At 52.1% G+C, this 23,203-nt stretch overlaps 5 protein-coding genes and 1 non-coding gene across 8 annotated transcripts; 2 read left to right on the forward strand and 4 right to left on the reverse strand.

Moving 5' to 3' along the window:
- Window positions 1-604: 604 nt before the first annotated feature.
- On the forward strand, window positions 605-9,553 carry plekhf2 (pleckstrin homology and FYVE domain containing 2). The gene is made up of 3 exons (XM_086153894.1): window positions 605-785; window positions 3,217-3,306; window positions 6,259-9,553. Exon 3 carries the CDS (start codon window positions 6,270-6,272, stop codon window positions 7,002-7,004), a length of 735 nt encoding a protein of 244 aa, XP_086010020.1. The 5' UTR covers window positions 605-785; window positions 3,217-3,306; window positions 6,259-6,269; the 3' UTR covers window positions 7,005-9,553.
- On the reverse strand, window positions 7,722-12,736 carry wdr73 (WD repeat domain 73). Of its 2 annotated transcripts, XM_086153893.1 has the most exons (8): window positions 12,562-12,736; window positions 11,826-11,893; window positions 11,628-11,713; window positions 11,464-11,552; window positions 11,297-11,364; window positions 11,059-11,223; window positions 10,612-10,977; window positions 7,722-10,523 (listed from the first exon to the last, which is right to left on the reverse strand). In XM_086153893.1, exons 1-8 carry the CDS (start codon window positions 12,612-12,614, stop codon window positions 10,273-10,275), a joined length of 1,146 nt encoding a protein of 381 aa, XP_086010019.1. In that variant the 5' UTR covers window positions 12,615-12,736; the 3' UTR covers window positions 7,722-10,272. The 2 variants fall into 2 exon arrangements, with proteins under 2 accessions (XP_086010019.1, XP_086010018.1); XM_086153892.1 differs by lacking the exon at window positions 12,562-12,736 and having other exon boundaries at window positions 11,826-12,514.
- Window positions 11,979-20,335, forward strand: LOC147230483 (uncharacterized). Its single transcript, XM_086153891.1, has 12 exons — window positions 11,979-12,037; window positions 15,998-16,668; window positions 17,155-17,514; window positions 17,588-17,944; window positions 18,022-18,375; window positions 18,447-18,464; window positions 18,805-18,868; window positions 18,948-18,991; window positions 19,356-19,506; window positions 19,589-19,702; window positions 19,780-19,847; window positions 19,943-20,335. Exons 2-12 carry the CDS (start codon window positions 16,267-16,269, stop codon window positions 19,964-19,966), a joined length of 1,956 nt encoding a protein of 651 aa, XP_086010017.1. The 5' UTR covers window positions 11,979-12,037; window positions 15,998-16,266; the 3' UTR covers window positions 19,967-20,335.
- On the reverse strand, window positions 12,803-14,772 carry cfap418 (cilia and flagella associated protein 418). The gene is made up of 6 exons (XM_086153895.1): window positions 14,536-14,772; window positions 14,064-14,160; window positions 13,916-13,974; window positions 13,575-13,640; window positions 13,345-13,440; window positions 12,803-13,253 (listed from the first exon to the last, which is right to left on the reverse strand). The coding sequence occupies exons 1-6, from the start codon at window positions 14,664-14,666 to the stop codon at window positions 13,094-13,096; spliced, it is 609 nt and encodes a 202-aa protein (XP_086010021.1). The 5' UTR covers window positions 14,667-14,772; the 3' UTR covers window positions 12,803-13,093.
- On the reverse strand, window positions 15,310-15,391 carry trnas-aga (transfer RNA serine (anticodon AGA)). Its single transcript has one exon. It is a non-coding gene; the product is annotated as a tRNA-Ser (tRNA).
- Window positions 20,336-20,395: 60 nt separating the features above from the next.
- sri (sorcin) lies at window positions 20,396-22,961 on the reverse strand. 2 transcript variants are annotated; one of them, XM_086153897.1, is made up of 8 exons: window positions 22,326-22,961; window positions 21,711-21,749; window positions 21,560-21,629; window positions 21,408-21,451; window positions 21,119-21,266; window positions 20,917-21,030; window positions 20,786-20,844; window positions 20,396-20,701 (listed from the first exon to the last, which is right to left on the reverse strand). In XM_086153897.1, the coding sequence occupies exons 1-8, from the start codon at window positions 22,356-22,358 to the stop codon at window positions 20,675-20,677; spliced, it is 534 nt and encodes a 177-aa protein (XP_086010023.1). In that variant the 5' UTR covers window positions 22,359-22,961; the 3' UTR covers window positions 20,396-20,674. The 2 variants fall into 2 exon arrangements, with proteins under 2 accessions (XP_086010023.1, XP_086010022.1); XM_086153896.1 differs by having other exon boundaries at window positions 21,711-21,752; window positions 22,326-22,955.
- Window positions 22,962-23,203: the final 242 nt, after the last annotated feature.

The raw sequence follows: 23,203 nt of genomic DNA on the forward strand, positions 1-23,203 counted from the left end.
CCTGAGGTTCTGTTGGGTTCTCCTGGAGAACCTCCAGCACTTCCCCCTCGGAACCTCCACGACACGGTGAGGTGACAGGAAAGTGATGAAAATACTTTCTTGTCCTCGGAGCTGAAATCACGGCGAAGTTTGGATGAAAGTGTGTTGTTGTGTTTTGTCAGACCTGGATGTTCCGCGGGATGAAGAGGAACAGGGTTCACTATTGAACGTCACGTTAGAAATGATGATAAAGACAGAAAGACCTAAAAAATGATAAGTATTGATCCATAAGGGAATCAAGAAGTGTGTCTTTTTTATGCAAAGGTTTTGTCCAGTTTTTCAAGAAGCCGTTTTGAAGATCCCGCCGGTTTCCTTGAATCTTTTCTTGCAAATCTCTGGACCAGATTTCTATCATTCACATGTGCCGACATTGGAAAAGCAACAATTACAAAAACAAAAACAACCTTTGCTCTGTTTCTTTTTTTTACTCCCAAAAGCAAACAAGTTACAATTAATCGATGACTACAAACACAGTTATCCTAGGTTTTCTTGCGCAATTTTTACAGAAATAACTTTTGCGGACTGAAAATAACTGGTGTCCGACCATCCGGTGTTCCCTGAAGGCGGCGCGGCTGCGCTGCCATGTTGTTGTCTTAGCGGTCGGGCAGCGGCGGCGGACTTTCCAGCTGCTCTCGCCGTTAGCGGACACTTTTCCGAGGGGGAGCCGCCGCTTCGTTCGCCCCACCGGGATCCCAGAGCCGCTTCCAGCCGCCGCCGAGTCACCGGGAAGCGACGGGGGCCTTCGGGTGAGCAGCGTCGGTCGAGCCGATTCAAAAGTTACCGTACTTTGCTAGCTTAACTTCAGTTAGCCTCTGCCCGCCGTGGCTCGGCTCATTCCCGCCGCCGACCGGCAGGAGCAGCCCGACTTTGGACCGTAAAAAGTCCACTTTTACCCCGATAAAGTCACGGACCGACCCACCGGAGGTCCGGTTGTCCGAAGCCCGGGGAGAGGAGGGTTTAATCTTCGGCGGAGGTCACAAACAAACGCCGAAGCTAAATTTGGGAGCTAGCAGGCTAACAGCAGCGGTGTCAATACTGACAGAGTTGGGCTGGAAGTTAATTATAGTCTTTAAATAAAAAACAAAGTAAAAGTTAAATCTCTCTTTAGGTAGTTAGTTAACGAAAAAGCCGGGTAAGCTGAAAACTAATGGACTGAAAGTTTGTGTAAGAAAGTTCATTTGCGCATAAGTAATGAAACATTCAACACTTGTCACTCTTAACTTTACGTCTGCCTTGATACTTGTACACACATGTGTGTACAAATACACACATATTTACTTGTACATGTATATTTGCGTGATTTTGGAAGCAGCCCAAGCAATGATTTTTAATTCTTTTCTTGCACCTGCTTGTTTCCGTTTATTCAGACCCAGACCTCATTGGATATTTGTGGATAAATAATGTGCATTGATATTCAACTGTATTGGCCTTGAAGGAGTTCTATGAGAAAAATTTAAAAGATTTCTATCCGCTCTAAAAAAGAAGGAATTGAAGAAAACTGACAACACGGTGCCAAAGATCTCGTGCGTTTAGTAGAGAATCCAGAGAGAAGCTGAAACTCTGGGAAGGGAAAGGGGAAGTGTGCTTGTGTTTGGCCTCATTGATGTGAAAGGACTGGTTTCAGGAGCAGTAATCCTGTTAGGGACCCCACACACTCACACACATATGCACATACACACATGCACACGCAAGCACACACACGCACACACGTCTCAGGGTGGCTCAGGAATTCTGATCTCGGAGCTGTCCGCCCAGAACGCGTCCCAGTCCTGCAGCCAAGGATTAGCCCAGATCCGGGTGGCTGACGCTACGTTTGGGTGCCGTCCGTCTTTTGAGCGCTGGTTCGTTTTGACAGAGGAACCCGAGGGAACGGGGGTTGTCTCCTCAGAGCGGACTGACGGTCTATCTGCTAGAGGAAACCAGAACCATCACCAAGGAGCAGAGAGCGAATTTCGACTAAAGTAACCGCAAGTACTAGTTAGGTACAAGTACTCATGGGGAAAAGCATTCAGTTCATATATCTGTGACTCAAGTGTCACTGAAATCTAGCCTCCAGGAGCCTACGGGGTGGTATCCATGGTAACCACATGCTGGAAACCTGCTTTAGTGTCACAAAGACGTCCATTTACAGAGAGTCGGGGTTGTCGTGGAAACGTGCAGGCCTTTGGGATGACATAGAAGTCACGTCTCAGGCCGGAGGAGCGGCTCATGAAGGTGTGCTCAAGAGCAGAACCAACCGGGGAGCGTCCTGAGTGAAGGAGATGCGGGGGAGCTCTGGAGACGAAGGACAGTGTCTGTGGAGGCGTTCCAGCCAGAGTGCTGAGGGTCACGTCTCACCGGCCTCGTCTCTATGACCGTCATAATCCCAATCCGGCTTGAAGATGATACCTGGATTATCACGCTATTGCGTCCTCCATATTGTTCTCCCCATGTTCCTCTTTGTTCTTCACGGTTACCGATGCTTCTCCATGTTCAGCGTCCTTGTGTGGCCACAGAACAATGGGGTTTTCATTGAAACCGGGACTTGATTGTTCACTGTTGCCATGCCAACAGCTAACTTTTTGCTCAGCAGTGACAAGAGTTTGAACCTGGACAGTGGAATGGAGTCCACAAAGATCACCTCGTTGTCCAAACAAGACCTAATCAATAATCAGTGATCAGGTCTGAGAACAAAGCTGTTCATCACACACACACACACACACACACACACACACACACACACACACACACACACACAGCTGAAGGGAGAGTGTGGGTGTGTTTGTGTGTGTGCGCTGACATCAATAGACTGAGGCCGATGACAGCAATGATGAGTGGAAGAGAGTGTGTTAATGCCAGTTAGCGTTGACTCACACACTTTCTACTGAAGTGATTTACATCCTGAGACCACATGCACGCGCTCTCTGGTTGGAGGTTCGTTTTTCGAAGCATCTGTCAGTCGGTGATTTCTTATGGACATTTGGCGTTCCCTGATCGAGCGTGAGGGTTCCAGCGACGCTCCGAGATGCTCCTTCGCTTCCACGAGGTGATAGCAGAGCTTCACCTCAAACGTCCGTAGGAATTATTCAAATATTCCACGAGTGTGATAAAAAGCACGCGAGAGAAGTTTATGAGTTTGTGTTTGGTGCTTGTCTGAGCAGGAAACCGGGCTGACCCCTGTCCCCTCCCACCCTTCAGGTCGACAAATATATCAGCTGGCGAGCGGGTCAGCGTGGTGCCGTCGGCGGTGGAACTGGTTCTCCTGGAGCTGAAGTGGGCGGAGCTCAGGTAATGCATCCTCGCTCTTGGAGCCACTTGTATAACCTGTTGTTAACCAACACCCTGCCTCTAATCCCACCGCTATAAACGGGTGCAGATTAGGAGGTCACTTCCTGTGTGACTCATCAGGAAGTCGCTGCGATCAGACCTGACTGGGCTCGTCATCCCACGGCCCGGCGGATGGGAGAATATCTTCTGGAACACAGACAGCTGAAAGGCTCACCACGCCAATCAGTCATTTCATTGAAGCTGAGGCCCCCCCCCCCCCCCCCCCCCCCCCGCCAGATTAAACCCCAAAATATTCCTAGTGTTTCCGTCTGAAAATATTCTCAGAAAAGAGAGAAATAGGCGAAAAATATAAAAGTTAAAATAAAAAAAGAGGCAGAAATTAGTTTTAAAATTATATCTGCATTATATTATAAATAACAGACGTGTGTGTGTTTTAATGAAAACAGTGAAAGCAATATTCATGAAAGGTAAATGTTTTTGAGCCGCCATTGGACCCAGAGGCTAGGAGTTGTAGTCCATGCTGTGAGGCATAGTGTGTGTGTGTGTGTGTGTGTGTGTGTGTGTGTGTGTGTGTGTGTGTGTGTGTGTGTGTGTGTGTGTGTGTGTGTGTGTGTGTGTGTGTGTGTGTGTGTGCGTGTGTGCGTGTGTGCGTGCGTGCGTGCGTGCGTGCGTGCGTGTGTGTGTGTGTGTGCGCGCTGATGAAACAACAACTCCATGTTGTAGTTCTTTGGTGTCACTCTGGACGCAAAATGGCCCAGCCCAGAGTTATCCAGCATGTGTGTGTGAGTGTGTCCACTGAAGCACAAGGCGCCTGCTAGAACTTGCAGCAGCAGTGCAGGAAGTAAAGCGAAAAGATTTTAGGCTGCAGCTTTATGACAAGTCAAGACCCGCGGATTAATCCAAAACCAGGTCTCTACAATACGAAGTCCTCAGAAGAACCAGGTCCAGACCTGGACTCAGTGTCTTAAGACCATCAGTTTGTTCTAGTTCAGTTGCTATAGCCTGATATCCTTGTTGGTTTTAGCATCTGTACTTGGAACCTCCTCAAACAGGTTAGTTGCGTCCAGCTCTGTGTCCTCAAGAGGTATCTGTTGCCTCGGCTTCCAGGAAAAGCAGGCGTGTTGAGATGCCAGTCACCGTAGCCTTCCTCGCCGCGAGCGGATCTCGGCAGAGAAGTAAATGCCGCTTGCTGAGTTCCGTCCGGTCACAGGCCGCACATGGAAACTGCAGGTGTGACTTTAAGACATAGAGAATGATTAACGGGAATATAGACGAGAGCTGGGTTAAAAATTAGCCAGAGAGCCGAGGCAAAATTGATCAACACAGTTAAGGACCAGAATTGCACGGTAATCCCGTGACCCGTGATCGCATGAATGACAGGGTTTTCTCCGACGACACAGTCAGTCTCCTAATCCTGGCTGTTATTTTGGTAGGTCTGACAAGTTAATCCGAGTAATTAGTCTCATCCCGGCCGAAGGAATAATAAGTCCTGGAAGATGATCTTTCTCCCGGATCCAGCCTCGAGCCCACCGTGTCATCAAATCTGTGTGCCGAGACTGTCAGTGTTCATCCCGGTGCTGCCGAGCGTCCGGGTCGGGGCGGCACGCCGTTTCCTCTGGGTCGCCGATCAGGCCGCTTTGCGCCTCGCCAGATTAACCCCCAGCCTCCATGCGCTCTGATCCTGACGCACCGCTGAATTTGCTGGCTATTGCCGGTACAGTAACCATGGTAACGGTTACACGGTAGTAAGAATACATTTTGAAAGTGTGTGTGTCTGGAGTGAAAAAGTTATTCTGAGGCTGTGGTAATGGATTGGCGTGCGTCAGTTTGAGGATGCCGGGTTCTGATTTCTGGAATGCGTTCCGATGCTCTCGAGCGCCGGCTCTCGCACGGATCGTACCATTCTCTTGTTTTCTTGGAGTTCACCGTCGCCAGGCACCAAAAGCTCCATGATTCGACTAATATAAAACGTGTGTGTGTGTGTGTGTGCACACGTGCGCAACCTATGGCATTCCCATGTGGGATTTCCTGTCCAGCACATCATGTGACCCCTCCTCCCCTCCCCCAGAACAGACACAGACGATAGGAAATAAAAAACATTAGCACGTCAAATCTCGGCTGCACCTGATTTGTGGAGACCCTTGTGTGGCGTCTAAACCGCAGCCAAGATGGGGGTGCGCGGGTGACCTGTTTCACACCGCCGTCACATGGGTGTCATGTGATCTGGACGCAACTGCTGTTTTTTCGTTGAGCCGCGCTGCCGGTTTCGGTTTCTCTGATCCAGAACCAGATGTTCTGAGCGGCCCGACACAAAGCGGTGCGGTGGACATTTTTCCCCTGATCCCATGAATCTGAGTGATAAAAATCCTGAGAGCATGTTCCTGCACGGCCGCTCAGGAACTCGAAACGCTGACTCGACAGGAAATCACACGGCCGGTTCGTGTCGCCAGTCCAGCCCGCCATCTCACGGTGCATCTGGAGGCGGAGCTCAGACCTGTCAATCAACGCTGAGGGTCCATCAGGCAGGCGGAGGAGTCCCATCTAATCCGGTGTCGATCACAGGCCCCAGGATCAATACAGCCAGTTTGTAGATGATGATGTGGGTTCATTCCTTAGCTTTGTTTCGTTTGCTGGTTCAAACACCGGGTTTCTGTCCTGAAGGTCAACGCAACTGGAGGGACTTTGGGTTTGTTTACCTGGGGTTGGAGTCCATTTAGAGCAGGTTCTCCGTCATCTCCTGCACAGAACCCTTGGTTCCAGCCTCCTGCCCAGTGGTTCAGCAGAGGTCCAGCATTTCGATGAATGAATTGATGAGGCGTTTATCCGATCCCCGGTTTTTGCACAGAAGACCACCCCGTTAATCCGGAACCGATTAATCGAATGTGTCCCGTTACCTCGGTCGAGCTTGTTCGATGGTGTAATGAGTTTTGTCTCCACCGCCGTCTGTTCCAGGCCTGGCTAAAATGGTGGACCGGCTGGCCAACAGCGAGGCCAACTCCAAGCGCATCGCTGTGGTGGAGGGCTGCTTCGGCGCGGCGGGGCAGCCGCTCGCCATCCCGGGCCGCGTGCTGATTGGCGAGGGCATCTTGACCAAGCTGTGCCGCAAAAAGCCCAAGGCCCGGCAGTTCTTCCTGTTCAACGACATCCTGGTGTACGGGAACATCGTCATCCAAAAGAAGAAGTACAACAAGCAGCACATCATCCCGCTGGAGAGCGTCACCATCGACACGGTGGCCGATGAGGGCGATCTGCGCAACGGCTGGCTCATCAAGACACCCACCAAGTCCTTTGCCGTCTACGCCGCCACGGCCAACGAGAAGTCAGAGTGGATGAGCCACATCAGCAAGTGCGTGGGCGACCTGCTGCAGAAGAGCGGCAAGGCGCCCAGCGGCGAGCACGCCGCCGTCTGGGTGCCCGACTCGGAGGCCGCCGTCTGCATGCGCTGCCAGAAGGTCAAGTTCACGCCGGTGAGCCGCCGCCACCACTGCAGGAAGTGCGGCTTCGTGGTGTGCGGGCCGTGCTCGGAGAAGAAGTACCTCCTGCCCAGCCAGTCGTCCAAGCCCGTCCGCGTCTGCGAGTTCTGCTTCCTTCAGCTGACGGCCAACCTGGCGCCTCGATCGGACTCCATCGGCCGCGGGCCCTTCGGAGGGAACCTGTCGGACGACGACGACGACGACGATGACGACAGCAGCGACTGAGCCCCGCCCCCTTTTGGCGCTGGTGGCGAGGACCCACAGACTGACCTTCCACTACGGAGCCCGGCATCTTCCTCCTCCGGCGGACCGGAACCCGCATCCATCTGCAGGGAACTATCTGGCACTAACATCTCCACCTTCCAGCTTCACCTTCTGCTGAGCGCAATCAACGCTGCTGCCGTCCTCAATCACTAAGTGCCTTCAGCTGCTCAGGCCAGTCGGGCTCCTCACTAACCCCTTAGAACCCCTTAGAACCCCTTAGAACCCCTTAGAACCCCTTAGAACCCCTCACAAGCCCTGAGAACCACAGCCCTGGCCAGACACACATAGCTGAGAACGTCAGCCTGGAGCCAGGTGAAAACTGGTTTCCATGGTAACTCCGCTTCGGTCGCTGTTGAAGCTGATTGGTCGCCTGAGAAGAACCCCTTTAATTCCTCCAATATTTCAGTAACTTCTTCCCCGTAGCTGGAGGTCCTTCCTGGAGGTCCTCCAGGTTTCCAGACCTCCAGGTCTATCAGAGCTGCTGCGTCTCAGGGTAGAATAAAAAGGGCTTTTGGACGGCGCTCTGAAGGTAGAACCTCCTCCCGACCTGAAGTCTTCACAACTGTCTCTGCTCTGGTTTTTTCTCCATCCTGCCCTGGAACCTGGAGCTTCTCCACGGGCCACATGACCCTGCCTCAGCAGGAAGGCCGTGCAGCAGCTCTTCCTGTCTCTTCTGCAGGGTCGAAGGTCAACGACCTGTCATTTGAGGACCTCCTGCCCCTCCTGTGACCTCACAAGCCAGCCAACCTGGCCGCTCTTCCTTCCTCCCTGTAGGTCATGTGACCTCGGAGACAGGAAGTGGCCCCGATCGGTTCTGGCCTCCGACCACCAGGGGACACTGCGCCCCGACCCGGTCAGACAGAGACCGGGTCTTGTTTACAACCTGAAGTTCACACCTCCAAGCCTGGACCATGATCTTCGCCGAGGGAGGAAGAGTCCGACCCAAGAAAAGCCAGACCTCCAAAACGCCCAAAGACTGTGACAGAATCTATATTTACAGCCCGGATGTAAATGAGTCTCGTTCTCCATCAGTGCCGAGGTCAAAGCACAGTTTCCTACCAAAGCAGACCTCCGGGTGGGCGAAGGTCTGTGAAGACCTCTTGACTGGAAACAGGAAGTCACCGCAGCATTAAACCTGTCTCCACGCAGAGCCTTACTTTGTAGCAGCTGAACAGGAAGTAGAAAGGGAGCTTTGTTTTTCCTGTATCGGTTTCTTCTAGGGATTTGGACCCGAATGCACACTATCCCGGTGCATGTACGTGCACACATCAACCTTTAACCCCCCCGTGTTCCATTTCAGAGGCAGAACCTGGTGGTTCTCTTGGTTTTAAACACAAGAAATGTGGTGTTTTGGGTCTGGGCTCCTGGTTCCAGGGCCCCTGGTTTTTGGGTTCCAGGCGTCTGGGCCTGTGACCTGAGATTTCATCAGTAAACCAAATCCTGAGGTGCTTCTTCTACTTCTTGATTGGTTTGTTTGTTTTATTTTAGTTTTAAAGTCTCTTTTGTAATCTGTAGTTGTTTGGGATTCTTTTATTTTTTTGGGCCAGTTCTTCAGTAATAATGACATTAATAGATAAAAAAGGGAAGTATTTTCAGTATTTCTTTGGTTTTCTAGGCGTTTCCATCCCTGGCCCGTGTTTCCTCCTGATGCTTCAGACTGAAATGACCTGAAAATCATGTCACCTTTTTAAACTACAAAAAAATTACCGTAAAAACTGGTGCCCAAGATCCGAGTCTAAGGTTTCCTGCGTTTAAAGGCTCCTGAAGTTAACACGGGGGGGACAGAGTCAGAGAAGCCGAGTTTCTTCTTCTTCCTCCTGAGATTTTAATATTTGTATGCAAAAAAAATCCACTTGTGAAACCTGAGAATGAAGACGCCGGGGTATCGCAGCACACGGTTTCTGCCGGGCCCTGAATGCGTCATCTCTTTAAAAGCCCAGTAGATTTGCTTTGCTTTTCTTTAAAGGTGTTTTTCTTTTCCCTCTTCTAATCGTTATCAAAGGGCTGACATTAATCTGCTTACAACTTTATCTAATGGAAGTCCGGCTTTCGACAACTCTCGTATTTAAAGACACGCTTCCTGCCGCTGAGCCCCGGAGGACCTCCGCGCTTTCTACTCCAGCTTGGTTTTTCTTTGTGAAAGTTAAAAACGTGACAAGAGCGCCGACGAGGCCAAGCAGGAAGCACTTGTTAAATCATTAAGTTCAATAATGCCTATTTATTTTCCTTTGCTGATTTTTTTTTTTAATGGTAGTTTTCCGCCGAACTTCAGGAACCCTCTTCCTCCCACGGGATTTTAGTCTCGTCTCTCGGAAATTTGGACTTTCGCTTATTCCTGTTTTCCACGAGAGAATCTCCACCTGAGGAATCGAAAGTTCCTTCAAAGATAAAAGAAAAAGGGGGGGAAAAAAAGTCCCACAACCTCTGCATGATGGTGGCATTTTAAAAGTCTGATCAGTGAGGCTGGGAAAGAATTTCAGAAGTTTGAATAAAAGAAAAATTGATCTGAAGATTCTGCAGATTTTATTCCATTAACGGTCCTGTGTGTGTGTGTGTGTGTGTGCGTGTGCGTGTGTCTTAAGGACAAGCCCGTCCAGCATCTTCAGTCTTCTGCAACAAAATGAAGCCATTTGAGACTCAAAGCAGAAGGTTGATCTGAACCGCAGCGCCCTCTAGTGGAAACCACTCAAGGAGTGTTTTGTTCAAGATTTCTTTCCACAAATTATACTTTTTTAAAACTCACTTTGACACAACAGTGGTTTCTTTAAGTTTTCAGGTCATTTTACTTCTATTTCAGCTGATTATTGCCTCTATACCTATTAAATAGATGCTAAAAATCTCAAATTTTCTGAAAAGTCCACCTTGAAAGGATGTATTTGTTCCTGCTTCCTGTTTCCCCTCGTAGCTGCGCCAGGGAACAGAACAGAGGCGTCCGTTCTTCGTGTGATGTCAGCGGCGGAGGAGAACATCAGAGTGAGAAAACATGAGAAGAAAGCAGCCCCCTCTTCCTCCCCTTTGAGCGGCAGATAATTAGCGCAGGCTAATCGTCTCTTCTGTGGTGTTTGAGACGCTCTGTCTGTCTGAGGAACAAACAAGTCGCTCGCCTCCGACCTTTGAGTTTTTGCTGTCAGTTCTTCATGGACTTCTCTCAAACTTTCTACAGTGCGACATGTTTTGTTTTTCTTTCCGTACACCACAAAGGTTGGAAACTGTCTCGGTGTCCGGCTTGTCAGAGCGTGGCCGGCTCCCGTTCCCAGGCATCAGCGCCCGATTGGTCGACCCACTCCCAGACGTGGACGGAGCCGTCGGAGGCCGCCGACAGCAATGTGCGCGGCCGCTCCGGGTGCCAAATGTGGGCCGTCACCGCCACGCCGGAGGGTGCGGAGGCTGCATGGCCGCGGTGCCGGAACAGCGGGTGGGCGCGGCGAGGCTCCGCCCCCCAAGCGGACGAGTCATAGATGTGGACGTCTCCGGAGAAGCCTGACGGGGAAAACGTCACTTTTAGTACGCCGGGTTCATCAGTGGCGGTGCAGCCATGTTGAACTGAGACGGCGGCATATTGGCTGACCTGACACAGACACCATGGCGTCCAGCGGCGGCGCCCAGCTCACCCGGATGTCCTCCATATTACGGGGTGGTGTGCTGACGTCCAGCTGCGCCCGACTCGCCACAGCGGTCGGGCTCCTCAGGTCAGAGACCGCCGCCTCCCCTGACGAAGACACGCGCAACACCTTGCAGGTGGAGGTGTCCTCCGCCGCCACCGCCACGTCCGTCCGCCAGACGGTTTCCCCCGGTGACGGCGGAGGGGCCGAGAGCTCCGGGGTAGCGGATACCCGGCTGTCGGCCATGTAGATGCTCCCATTCCAGCAAGCAGCAAGGAAAACATGGCGGCTCAGGCAGTGTAAGGAGCTGAGGGCCTCAGAGGAAGCTGAGCCTGAGGGAGAAGATCAAGATGGGAGGTGAAGGAGAAGAACATCCACTCCGTCAGCCAATCAGGGAGCGGCGGCAACCTCACCGAGCTGGAAGCTCCTCCTCCCGGACGCCAGCTCCGTCACACTCACGTCCCCCAGCCGGCCTCCGTGGAGAACCGCAGGCGGAGAAGATGGCGGGGCCGCCATCCTGGTGCCTCCGCTCGCCTCGCCCCCCCGCCCCGCCAACATGCCCGTCCTCTTCACCACATCTGCACACACACAGGACAACATCAGACATCGGGGCATCCGGACGTATGAGCGCGGAGACTTCCCTGAACTCACCGGTGTCGTCCCCGCCCAGGTCCCACACCTGCAGGTTGGAGCTCCGGCCGTCACTGGTGACCACGCTCCTTCAGGAGGAGCAGAGGATGAGGAACCTCCGGGCAACATCCAGAGAACAGAGGGTGAAGATCTGCGACCGAACCTGAGGTTCTCCGCTTTCCGCTCACCTGGTTCCCGGAACATGGAGGAGGCCGCAGACCGGGCCGTCCGTGAAGCCGCCGTGGAGCACTCGGAAATCCCGTTCTGCACACAAACCCTGAACGCATCGAGTCGCAGGTCACTTAGGTGATGAACAAAAAGAGTCCAGAGTCTTCCTACTCTTCCTCCTCACCTTGTTCTCGCCAGCCAGTAGCCTCGGGGGCAAACGGAGCTCCAAGAGCTCCTTCTTTTCGGGCCACTCGGAGGCGACACACACAGCTGTGGACACACACACACAGCTTGAAGATTCAGAATGTCACCTGACCGGCATTGGGTTGGACTTTCACGAGGGTAAATCTCATGGTCGCCGCGAAGACGAAAAAGGACTCACTGCGGGAGGACGTCCACTCAAGGACCCGCGTGGGGAAGTCCAGCTGGAACACGTGGAGGTCTTTGTACCTGCACAACAGAGTCTTCACTTCACGGGTTCTCCCCACACAGAAGGTCACAAACAACCAGAACATTGAGAACTAAATGGTTTTGGTCGACACTTGTGCATCCTTCCTTCCATCCACGCAAGAAATGAACCGGCAGTCAATTTGGGTGAGTGAGAGCGCCCCCTAGTGGCCGTTTGTCACTTTGTTTACGAGATGAAGAAAACCATCATTACAATATCCGATTATTTTGAATCTCCGCATTAAATGTAATCATCTGGCGGGTTATGAATGATCCATGTTTGACTAGTCGCTTTAGTTTTGTCTTCTTCTCCCTTCGGCTCCGAGCTGAGACTCAGGACGCGGTCCATCTTCTCATGTTCGTGAAAAAGACCTTCATAGCCGCACGGCTGTGTTCAGACACATCAGCGGATCAAGTAGTTCAAAACTTTGCTTTTAGCTAAATCTGAACCGTTGGGTTCGCTAAAAACGAAGCCGACTTCAAACCCAGCTAAACATAATGAAATAGTTTGTCTGTTGAGATTATTAATATGCTGAGCTCGCCGCTTCTAGTGTGGGTTCTCATTAATATGTAATAAATGTGAACGGAGTTCGGAGTCGTGTTGCCTGTGTTAGCCCGGCTGTTAGCCCAGCTTGCATGAAGCCCTTTACTTTCCAAGAGGAAGTTCTTACGTCTTCAGAGACTCGATGAACCAGTCGTCCAGATCCTCGTCAAACTCATCCATTGCTGTTGTCCTCTCCTGGAGATGGGACTCTTTTCTGGACGTAAGCCGCCTTTTTCCGTGAGTAAATCTGCCGCCAGCGTGTGGGTGTCATGCTGCGTACAGTTGCTGCCCCCTGTCGGATCGGCGGCGAACTGCAAGCAGCTAGATTTAAGTTTCTTGAGTTTCATGGTAGAAACGCTGATTTCTTAAGTGTTTAATAAATGATGTCTTATTCGGGAGAAGTGACTCTGTAGAGCAAGGGCCTACACTGACAAAGAGATAAAAACAAACCTTAGGGAAGACAGACATTTGAATTTAACATGAAAAGTTCTAAATGACCCAGTCATTTTTTAAAATCCGACAAAACGGAAAGAAACTCTGTTCATGGGAGTCCGACGAGGAGAGGAATGTCTCAGAGGTCCTGAGGAGCAAGAGTGCAGGACCTCGTGTCTGAACACTTCAGGAGGGGTCTGGCGTGCCGCTGCGGTCTCGTGACCCGGTCAGTTCCGGTGCTTTCCGCACACCCATCTGAGCCGAGGCGCATCTCTGAGGTCGGTAGCGTCTGTCGCCGAGTACCAGCTGCACTGGCAGGCGTAGGCCCGGATGCCATGCCTCCTACGCAGCTTGGCCCGCAGCTTCTGCCGGTCCGGCATGTTGTTCCTGCAGAGGAGCGGAGAACAAGGGTCTTCTGTCAACCAGGAGAACGGGAGGAGGCGCTTATGGTTTCCCTCCTGGAGGGAAGGATCCTCACCGGAGGAACAGGTAGTCACAGGTCGGGTCCCACTCATAGTCGTCGAACATCAACACCTGGAAGTCGCAGGACATGCACCTCAGCTGGTCACACGACCTACAAACACACAGACGGACGCTCATACTTAGCCCTGGGAGAGCGCCTGAAAGTTTGTTGTCATAGCAACATATCAGTTGTACTCCTGCGGAGGAACCAGAGAACGTGCTGGTGACAGGCGTATGTGTTCACACCTCTTTGAGGAAGCTGTTCCGACGCCGTTAGTGATGGCGCTGCCGCCGAGGAAAACAGGACAGCACCTGGAAGCACAACAGGTAGCAAACTTTAATCCGCTCACCACACCTCTGAATGTGTGAGCACATTTCCAAGAAACAAACAAACAAACTAACATCTCCATCTGAAATTTAAGAACGTCACTGAACTGTGATTGATTGATGGATTTTAGCTCCCGGTGAGTAAAAACAGACCTGAGAATGATGGTCAGCTAGACGGGGAGAACTTTGACAGACATCACAAATAATCCCTTTCTTTAAAATCTGCTATTTATCTGAGATGATGTGGAAACCCAACCCACCTCCTGCCCGTGGCTTCGAGGGGCCGCCGCTCCAGGGCCCGCCGGGGGGATTCTGCGGCCTGAAAGGCAGAGCAGAACTCGGAATGAGAACAAGAATATTTGAGCAAAAACTTTCTGGCTTTTAAGGATTTATTCCTTCACCGTGTACCTGAGGATGAGGGGGGTCGTCTTCCTCCTGTAGTTCCTCCAAAAGAGCGTCGATGTCCTCAGCCAGGCTGCTCAGCGCTGGATGGGAATTTGAGGCACTAAATGGAGCAGTTGTCAGGGAAAACTGTTATTTTCTAAATTTTTTTAACTCTTAAAACCCACTAATATTGATATTTATATTTAAATTGCAATTAATATTGAAATTATATCAAATAATAAAATTGTTAAAATAATCCGGCAGGTGATATTATTATTGTTATTGAGAAACACCAGAAAACTTCTAACAACACAAAAGTACTTTACTGCTTTTTTAGTGAACATGCAATTTATAAAACTGAATATAAATAAACACGAACTGCGTCGTTTTGATGACGGAGATTAATTTATTATTCCTTCAGGTGCGTCACTCGGCCTCCGGATGGGAGATCAGGGTTTATCGGTATCGCTAGCATCATTAGCATCGCTAGCTTCACCTCGGCTCCCTGCGTCCGTCACCGTCTCCGGCGCACTTCGTCGTCTTGTCGTTCGAGTCCGCCGCGTCGGCTTTACGGCAAAATGTCCTCTCGACCTCATCTAGAAGTTCGTCCAGGTCGTCATCGTCCATGTCCGGGAGGAGTCCGCTAGCTAGCCTCCGGGCTAACTCGGTCTCGGACGGTACCAGACCGCCATTGACGCTTCACGCGCTCGTCGTTGCCTAGTAACGGGAACGCCTGCAGGGCGGAAATACAGCTTTCTAAGACATCAAAATAAAAGAACCTAAGGTGAATTAAACGTCTTCGAATCCTTTACAGTTTAAGAAACCTATGCTTATATATATTTAATGTATATATGTGTATTCGTATATATATTTGTTAAAAGTTGATCGTAGGTAAATTCACATCTTTGAAGGCATGATTAAAATGTGATCTAGATAAAAACCCATCTCTAACGGCCGGTCATCAAACCCCTCACAACTTCCACTGTATATAATTTTTCACTCGAATTCTTGACTTTTACATGAATCGGAGCAACAACGAATTGCTGCTCCGTTCCCATGCTGTCACACAGGCCTTACTTGAGATTTTGTCGTGAAATTTCTAACCGGAAGTTGGCGTTTGCTTATCGGCTTGTTTCTTCCGGTAGCGGCACAATTTTTAAACGATTTTGGGCGGTGTAACTAGATATAGGAAAATGATTTCTGATATGTTTAGAGTCGAAAAGATATGTATGGGTTTGTTTGAAATGTGGTCGATAAAAAGAATGTTTAGCGTTGTCGGCAGGATTCGAACCTGCGCGGGGAGACCCCAATGGATTTCTAGTCCATCGCCTTAACCACTCGGCCACGACAACCTGAGCTCTACCTTGAAATATAGGATTCAAATCGGGTTGCCGTCCAGTCCATACACATTCATTCTGATATTATTCCTTTAAACTGGATTTATTTTGTAGAAAATAGATCAGATGAATAGAATAAACACATGTTCTACGCTTTAGATCAGATGATTCTGTTATCACCTCAATTTCGTTGTATGGTTGTACAATAATATACAAAAAGCCTTCTATTCTATCTCATTTCACCACACCGTCACACTCTTTTATCGTAAATCAGGGAATGATTAAAGTTTTTGAAGTTGAATTTATAACAGACATGTTATTTATCTCCTTAAGCTTCCTCTGACCACTTCAGAAATCGAAAATTTTTCACTTCACTTATTACTGAACCACATTTCATATTTTGCGATGATATTGTGTGTGAAGTCCAGTTCTCCTGTTTGTGTGAACTGATGTGTCAAACAAAGCTGGTTTGGATTTTTTTTGTTACTTCTACATGAGGGGAACTAACTTGCGCCGGATAATCACTTCGGCCTACCTCCTGAGAAAAACAGACACAGCGAACAGCAATTGCTTTTGTTTGCTCTGAGCTGAATCATCTCATCTTTGTGTTTTTCCATGCAGGTCTTCCTCTGCCAGCCTTTATGCAACAGCTCTCAAGAAAACAAAGAAACCCATAAGCAGTAGCAGATGTGGACGGCCTCACCGCCCTCCATACCCTGGGTTGAATTTCACAGCGAAGCTGCTGTTCCAGGAGCGTTTTCTTCCCCTTCGACTGCAGCGAGACCTTCGCGGTGGTCGAGAATCAGCAGCGTATTCGTCGAGCGTGGATTCTCGGGCCGGCTCTCCGCCTCTCCGGTCTCCGTATTTCCGTCGGGGTAGTTTGGAGACGTATGGCAGCCATGAGGGGCTTGTTGTTGATGGCAGTGGGTTTGCTGCTGGGGCCCCTGCAAGCGTGGGGCCGCAGGGACGAGAAGCCCAACTGCAAGCCGGTGACGTCCAGCTTTTGTCAAGGCGTGGGCTACACCTCCACCCTCTATCCCACCGGAGCCACCGGCTACAACCTGCAGCAGATCGCTCAGATCGTGGAGACGGCGTGTTCCCCGCACGTGGCTGTGCTCATGTGCAGGATGGCGGTGCCCGAGTGCAGCGCGGAGGACGACAGCCGGCTCAAACCCTGCAAAGCTCTGTGTCAGAAGGTCAAGGCGGACTGCGACTCCACCATCAAGTCCAAGCGCCTGACCTGGCCCTCCAGGCTGCTGTGTGACAGCCTGCCGATGGCCAACTGTGTGGAGGTGAGCGGGCCCGAAAGGCCGACACCACCGCCGCCGCCTTTTCTCATACTCAGAGCTACTGGCCCGGTTCTTCCGATGCTTCCGAAAATCCAAACACTGCTGTGTGTGTCAGCTGTGAGCAGCAGGAGGGACAGAGGTCAGGGGTCACGGGCAAGAAGGTCCTTCTCCAGAAACCATCAGCAGGTCCATTGAAGACTGTCTGCAGGTGTAAATGAGAGGGTGACTGGCTGGGTGATTGACAGCTCAGGTTAAGCCCCGCCTACTGTCAGCACAGGTGACGAATGGATGAATGAATGAATAGAGAACAACTTTATCTATCCCGAAGGATAATACTGTTAGTCAGAACAGGTTTAGCAGACACCTTTTGGCCAATCAGAGGAAGCTGATGCCGGAACCAATCAGAGAGGTTCTCCTGAATCCCATTTGCTACAATTGCTCTGATTGGCCGGAGGAAGTAGCCGGTGAGTGTTGTGCTGTGTGCCGCAGGGTCCGGTCGGTCCCGTCGGCTCCTCGTCCAGCTGCCAGCCCGTCAGCGTGCCGTTCTGCAAGGACCAGCTCTACTCTGACACCATCCTACCAAACATCCTGGGCCACAGCAGCCAGCAGGAGGCCGACTTGGGGCTGTCCAGCTTCTCCATGCTGGTGCAGGTGGGGTGCTCCCCCCAGCTGAAGCCCTTCCTCTGCTCCGTCTACGTCCCGGAGTGCGTGTCGGGGAAGCCGCGTCCCCCCTGCAGGACGCTGTGCGAGCTGGCCCGCTCCGGCTGCGAGACCCTAATGAACAAGTTTGGCTTTCAGTGGCCGGCGGCCCTGCGCTGCGAGGCCTTTGGCACCGACTCCTGCGAGCACGTAGGTCCCAACCAGAACCCGGCTTCCAACTCACAACCTTCTCTATTTCAGAATCTTCTCCGCCCCCGTCCAGGTTCTGGGCCCGCCGCCGACCGTGGAGTCCTGTCAGCCCATCACCGTCCCGCTCTGCAGGGACCTCCCCTACAGCGACACCGCCATGCCCAACTTACTCGGACACAAGACCCAGGAGGACGCGGGGGAGGTGATCAACACCTACACCCCACTGATGAAGGTCAACTGCTCTCCCCACATGAAGTCGCTCCTCTGCTCCATCTTCGTCCCCGAGTGTGTGTCGGGGAAGCCCCGCCCCCCCTGCAGGACGCTGTGCGAGCAGGCACGCTCCACCTGCCAGCCGCTGATGAGCAAGTTCGGCGTCCCGTGGCCGGAGACTCTGAGCTGCGAGGCCTTCAGCACCGACTCCTGCGAGCACGTAGGTCCCTTGCCGCCATCTCCGGTTGCTCCTCAGAACCCCGCCTGAGGTCAGGGCACTGCTGTGCTGTCTTCCAGTACGGCGTCGGCAGCGACGGAGGCCTCTGCGAGCCCATCAACATCCCAGTATGCCAGGGCTTGTCCTACAACCAGACCATCATGCCCAACCTGCTGGGCCACCGCAGCCAGAAGGAGGCGGCGGTGAGGATGACCTTCCTGCACTCCATCGCTCAGACCGTGTGCTCGGCCGACATCCTCCCCTTCCTGTGCATGGTGTACGCACCGCGATGCGTGGCGGGTGAGGTGTGGCGGCCCTGCAGGTCCTTCTGCGAGCGGGTCAGGGGGAAGTGCGAGAGCTTCATCACCCGCATGGGCGTCTCCTGGCCCGACGAGCTGCGCTGCGAGGCCTTCCCTCAGGACAGGTGTGTGACGGTGAGTCCAGAACAGGCGGGTTTACCTAAAATGAATGACCTCTGATCTGACCTTCTTCTCCTCTTCCTCAGGAGGAAAACAGGTCTGAGGTAAACATCTCCGTCTGACAAAGTCTGTCTCTGGGGGGGTCCGAACACAGATGGGAGGTCATCGGAGAACCTGAAGGGTCCAGACGTGTGAATGATTCCCTCTCACCCAGTGACGAATGGGGGGATCCAGAATAAACATGGAATGCATGGATGAATGGATGGATGGCTTAGGCGAAGACCCCGTCGAAGAGACCCTCGGACCAGGGTATCTGAAAGCGCTTCCGCACACAGGAACCCTGCCCTGGTCCGTGGTGATGTCAGCTGACCTCACCATGTGACCACCTGCAGTGTGGAGGTCCATGTGTGTGCAGCAGTGAGCAGCTGAGCTCATGTCTCGCAGATGCTGACCACGGAGAAGCTGCTGGTCAAGCTGAACACGGGAGGCTTCACCGTCCACGGCAAAAGTGGGTTGAAGGTGTTGGCGCTGTCCCAGCTCTCTGTTCCCCACGCTACTCAACCCTCATGTCTGTTCCCTCCATCTAGCCCTGAGTCTGAAGACTGCCCACCTCCTCCTGACTATGGCTGACGTATCCTTTGCTGCTCGCTCCATCCTGCTTCTGCTCATCGGCCCCGTGGCTCCAGGTGGACATCAGGCCTTCTGCTCTGGGGGCGTGGCTGAGGAACTAGAGGCAGGATGTGTCCAAAGAGTCTTGAGGAGCCCAGACGTTGCCAAGGGCTCCAGTTAGCTGTAAATATGGGAGTCATTTCTGAGATGAAGGTATCTTAGGAACCTTGGAAATATGAAGAAGCTCTCAAAGCTGAGAGATAGTCAGAGAGTACAGCATGCTAATCCGATGTAGCCGAGCACAAAATGATCTTCTGGTTGCCCAGCGGAACCTTGTGTCCTTCTGCATGAACCTCTCAGCCTCAAGCTCCTTCACTAGCTCTCAGACGGACATGTCAGGTGACCTGGACGTGCTGGAGTTCTTCAAGTTGGAGCACTACGTGGCCGCCACCCGCAGGACCTACGTGGAGAACTACGGCCGGAGGAACCCGCCCTCCGTCGACCAGGCTCAGATGAAAAAGGTCTTGTCCGCCCAAGGTGAAGCTTCGCCGCTGAAAAGCCTACCCCGCTTGCCGACCTCTGACCCCTGACTCCTGACCTCTTCGTTTCCATGGCCCAGGGTTCAACCTGGACCAGGAGAGCTTCCGGGCGCTGTGGGTGGGGTACGGCTCCACCACCAGCATCGACTACGACCAGTTCATGGCCTGCCTCACCAAGCTGCGCATCCTCAAAGGTAAATGAGAAGAAAGGCGGAGATGTTCTCCAGACGTCCTGGATTCCTCTAACATCTGGATTTGTCTCCTGCCACAGATCGTTTCCAAGCTAACCTGCTGTCGTTGCCGTGTGACTGCGAGGTGGCCAGCTTCTCCTTCACACAGGTGGGTCCGGAGCCTCGCAGGAACCCGGCGGGGACCAGGTCTGAAAAAGGGGCCGATGCTCAGGGCCCAACTCACCGCCGCCATTTGTTTTCCAGTTCGTGAAAGCAGCCATCGTCTGAGGACCAATCAGAGGCCGGGGCGACCGACCCCATCGGGAAGTCCGTTTCATTTTTATATTCTTTAATCGCCCGACGTCCATCTTCATGAAACCATTGGCAGGAAACCAGGTGAAGGCTCTGAGGGTCTTTTGTTAGCATTAAATATGAAAACTTTACCACCAGGATCTGCCATCTGATTGACACCTGCAGTCATTACATGGTTGTTACACCTCTGGGTAAATCTGTAGATGTCAGGAGACATAAAACCAGGTGGTCATGTTATCAGGTGACCGGGCGATGGATAGGTCTGAGTTTCTCCTCCAACATCTTCCTCTCCGGTTCTTCAGCCCCTGACAGCTGTCCATCATATTGTCATCACGTCAAGATAGAGGGGGGACGTGTGTGTGTGTGTGTTCGTGTGTCCGCCCAAGAACCAGGACACATTTTGGGTTTTGCCATTCAGTCTTTATTTTTAATTTTTTTAGCTTTGACATGAGAAGGTGAGAACCTTCCCGATGTGTCAGACATAAACGACTAGCTTAAAAATGTTAAAAGACGTCAGGACGTGACGTTAGTGGTCCTCAGTTTACAAGGCTAGTGTCTCCATGGTAACGGTGTGGAGAGGGAGCGGCAGCGGCCTCCGATGGTCGGGGACGGCCGGCGTCGGAGCCATGTTAGTATTTCCTCCTGGAATGCTGTTAATGACACACGGCGGCGGCCCACGGCTCCTCACAGACTCATGGTCACCTGGATAAACTGAAAACACGAACGCTCTGTTCTGAACTGTTTTTTTTTTTCTCCATTCTCTTAAAAATTCTTTAAATCCCTCCCTGAACTCACATCGTCGTAGTTGAAGTTAGCATTTCCCGTCTGACTCGCGTCCCTCCGGCGGAACTGATCTGAAAACAAACACACCGAGACAGTCAGCGGTGCCTGTCGCCGAACAAGCAGGAAGCTGCGTTGGCGCTCACCGGTCAGGGCGCGGAGCCGGACGCAGCTGCTGACGAAGTCGTCGAAGGTGACCCTCCCGTGGGCGCTGTAGCGCCTCATCACGCAGGTCATGGCCTGAGGGCTCAGGTTGTAGCCTGTGGACGAGACATGGCCGCCGTCAAGAGAGCCGAACCTCCCTTCCTGTCAACATCCGAACCCGCCCGGTGGTGGCGCATGACGTACCCAGCGAGCAGATGGCCTGGTGCATCTCCTGCTCCTCCACGGCGCCACTGCGGTCGCGGTCGAAGCTGGCGAAGACGTTCTTCCAGCCGTTGAGCGCCTGCCACAGGTTTTTGAACTCCTCGAACCCCATGGACCCTGACATGTCCCTCTGAGACGCCGGTGTCAAGGATTACCATCAACTCAGACCCACTGTGCTCCAGGTGACCTCCAGGAGTTTCCCGTCCACCTCAGCGCGGGACCTTCTAGCAGGACCTCTTTGGGTCACTTTCAATGAAGGGATGAAGGATACGTCCAGCATGCTGATCATCAGCCGACACGCCTCCAGGCTGAAGGCTGATGGGGACCACACACACACACACACACACACACACACACACAAAGAGTCCATTTTCCATTTACAAAGTAATATTCATCGTGGTGGCGGCAGTGGCGGTGCATTACGTTGGTAGGAACCCGAGATGCCCGACTGTGTGAGGCAGCGCTGCAGCTCATCGGCAGAGATCTGGCCGTCCTGAGGAGGAGGAGGAAGAGGAGTTGGGGACGAGTGGCGGCGGTGGGGGGAAGTTTGACGACGGCGGTGGACGTGAGTTACCTGTCCGGCAACGGAGGTGAAATATCCGTAGAGAGGATCCTGCTGCAGGGTAGGATGAGCAGCACAGGTGGGCGGGGTTATTAGGGTTGTAAACACACAAGATGTTCATATATGTTGATACTAACACACATACACACACACACACACACACACACATACACACACTAGCCCTCCCCCTGCAGCCAGGAGTCAAAGGTCATATGCAGAACTGATCTATGGCCTCCAAGAGGTCTTGCGATCATGAAGTGCCTATCTGGTAAACTGAGGGGAACACACACACACACACACACACACACACACACACTTCTGAGGGTGGAAACTAGAAACGCTACAGACTCCGGTCGCCTCTAGAGAAGACGCCCTGCCCCAAAACCGGATGTGAGCAGGTTCCTGACACAGGACTCGTAACCACTGGAAGAAATCGATGAAGGATCGTGCTGTGATTCCGGAATGAGGTGTTACAATGTGTGCATGTGTGTGTGTGTGTGTTTGTGTGTGTGTGTCGGCGGTAGGGGTGGGTCTCTGTGGCGTCTCTTGCACCGACTTCCGCCTCTTCACCCCGTCCCGGGACGCGACCTCGCCGCCGGTGATCCGCCGGTGTGACGGGATCCTTACCGCTGCTGGGGCTCCGTATCCGGGGTACGCCATGGCGGGTTCGGGTTCGGGTCTCGGTCTGCTCCGGGGTCTCCGCGGCTGCGCCTCCGGCTCGGATCGCGAAAATACGTCGAAGTTGGTTCGATGTTCGTGGGCGGAAATCCGGCCGGCGGCCTCAGCCTCCGAGCCTCCAACCGCAGACGGACTTCAGCGCCGGTAGTCTGCAGGGCGCGTCCGCTGGTCGGGGCAAACTCCAATAATCGATGGAGAAGACGGTTATTATCGATTTTCGATCAGCTGAACGTCTGCGAAAATAGCAGGAAACTGGACACCCTTGGTGTTTGCCTCCTTCAATTCGGATTACCCGTGACGGATCACATGATCCACAACTGACCAATGGGCTCCCGCTAAAAAGTCCAGAAATTAATCCCGCGTTAATCTTGGTCAAGCAAAATGCAAATATTAGACTTTGATTTTACATTTCTTATCTCCACCAGAAAAGAATAATAATGAGCATTCGCGCGAAATTTCTCAACGGCAGATAACAGTTATAAGAAACGTATGTACAGTAGCCGTTATTACAAGATTTTCTACAAATGTTCTATTTTTGACTTAAAACGACCAGAATCAGCGAAAGATAATACAAAGGTCCTGCCTTCTCTGTTCCCTCTTCCCCATTGCTTTCACTTTTATCTGCCGCGGAATCTGCTGAGACTTCCTCACGTTTGTTTACAGGGCTCACATGCGTGATTCCACTGAATTTCCTTTATTATGCAGGAAAATGTCCAAACACACTCACAAGTAAACCCAGACTTGGGACACAAATGTGTAAAACATGTGAAATAAACATATATCAATTGAGTCAAAAGGCTACTGAGTGTCAATAAATAAAGAGTTAA

The sequence above is a fragment of the Fistularia commersonii genome, chromosome 10 (assembly GCF_037954325.1).
Source record: "Fistularia commersonii isolate RoL2024-O1a breed Wild chromosome 10, RoL_Fcom_v1.0, whole genome shotgun sequence".
NCBI classification, from domain to species: domain Eukaryota; kingdom Metazoa; phylum Chordata; class Actinopteri; order Syngnathiformes; family Fistulariidae; genus Fistularia; species Fistularia commersonii.

Excerpts from the sequence above, each read along its gene's own strand:
- sri (XM_086153896.1), bottom strand. The coding sequence starts at position 22,358 with ATGGCGTACCCCGGATACGGAGCCCCAGCAGCG. Across the intron at positions 21,630-21,710 it reads TCACCTCCGTTGCCGGACAG|GACGGCCAGATCTCTGCCGA; the intron begins GTAACTCACGTC and ends CCTCCTCCTCAG. Across the intron at positions 20,845-20,916 it reads CCGGCTCCGCGCCCTGACCG|ATCAGTTCCGCCGGAGGGAC; the intron begins GTGAGCGCCAAC and ends GTTTGTTTTCAG.
- cfap418 (XM_086153895.1), bottom strand. The coding sequence starts at position 14,666 with ATGGACGATGACGACCTGGACGAACTTCTAGATGAGGTCGAGAGGACA. Across the intron at positions 13,975-14,063 it reads ACGACCCCCCTCATCCTCAG|GCCGCAGAATCCCCCCGGCG; the intron begins GTACACGGTGAA and ends TCTGCCTTTCAG. Across the intron at positions 13,254-13,344 it reads TGTGACTACCTGTTCCTCCG|GAACAACATGCCGGACCGGC; the intron begins GTGAGGATCCTT and ends GCTCCTCTGCAG.
- wdr73 (XM_086153892.1), bottom strand. The coding sequence starts at position 11,958 with ATGTTCTGGTTGTTTGTGACCTTCTGTGTGGGGAGAACCCGTGAAGTG. Across the intron at positions 11,553-11,627 it reads TACTGGCTGGCGAGAACAAG|GGTTTGTGTGCAGAACGGGA; the intron begins GTGAGGAGGAAG and ends CGATGCGTTCAG. Across the intron at positions 10,524-10,611 it reads CGCCATGGTGTCTGTGTCAG|GCTTCTCCGGAGACGTCCAC; the intron begins GTCAGCCAATAT and ends TTTCCCCGTCAG.
- LOC147230483 (XM_086153891.1), top strand. The coding sequence starts at position 16,267 with ATGGCAGCCATGAGGGGCTTGTTGTTGATGGCAGTGGGTTTGCTGCTG. Across the intron at positions 17,945-18,021 it reads GCACCGACTCCTGCGAGCAC|TACGGCGTCGGCAGCGACGG; the intron begins GTAGGTCCCTTG and ends GCTGTCTTCCAG. Across the intron at positions 19,848-19,942 it reads CCAGCTTCTCCTTCACACAG|TTCGTGAAAGCAGCCATCGT; the intron begins GTGGGTCCGGAG and ends TTTGTTTTCCAG.
- plekhf2 (XM_086153894.1), top strand. The coding sequence starts at position 6,270 with ATGGTGGACCGGCTGGCCAACAGCGAGGCCAACTCCAAGCGCATCGCT.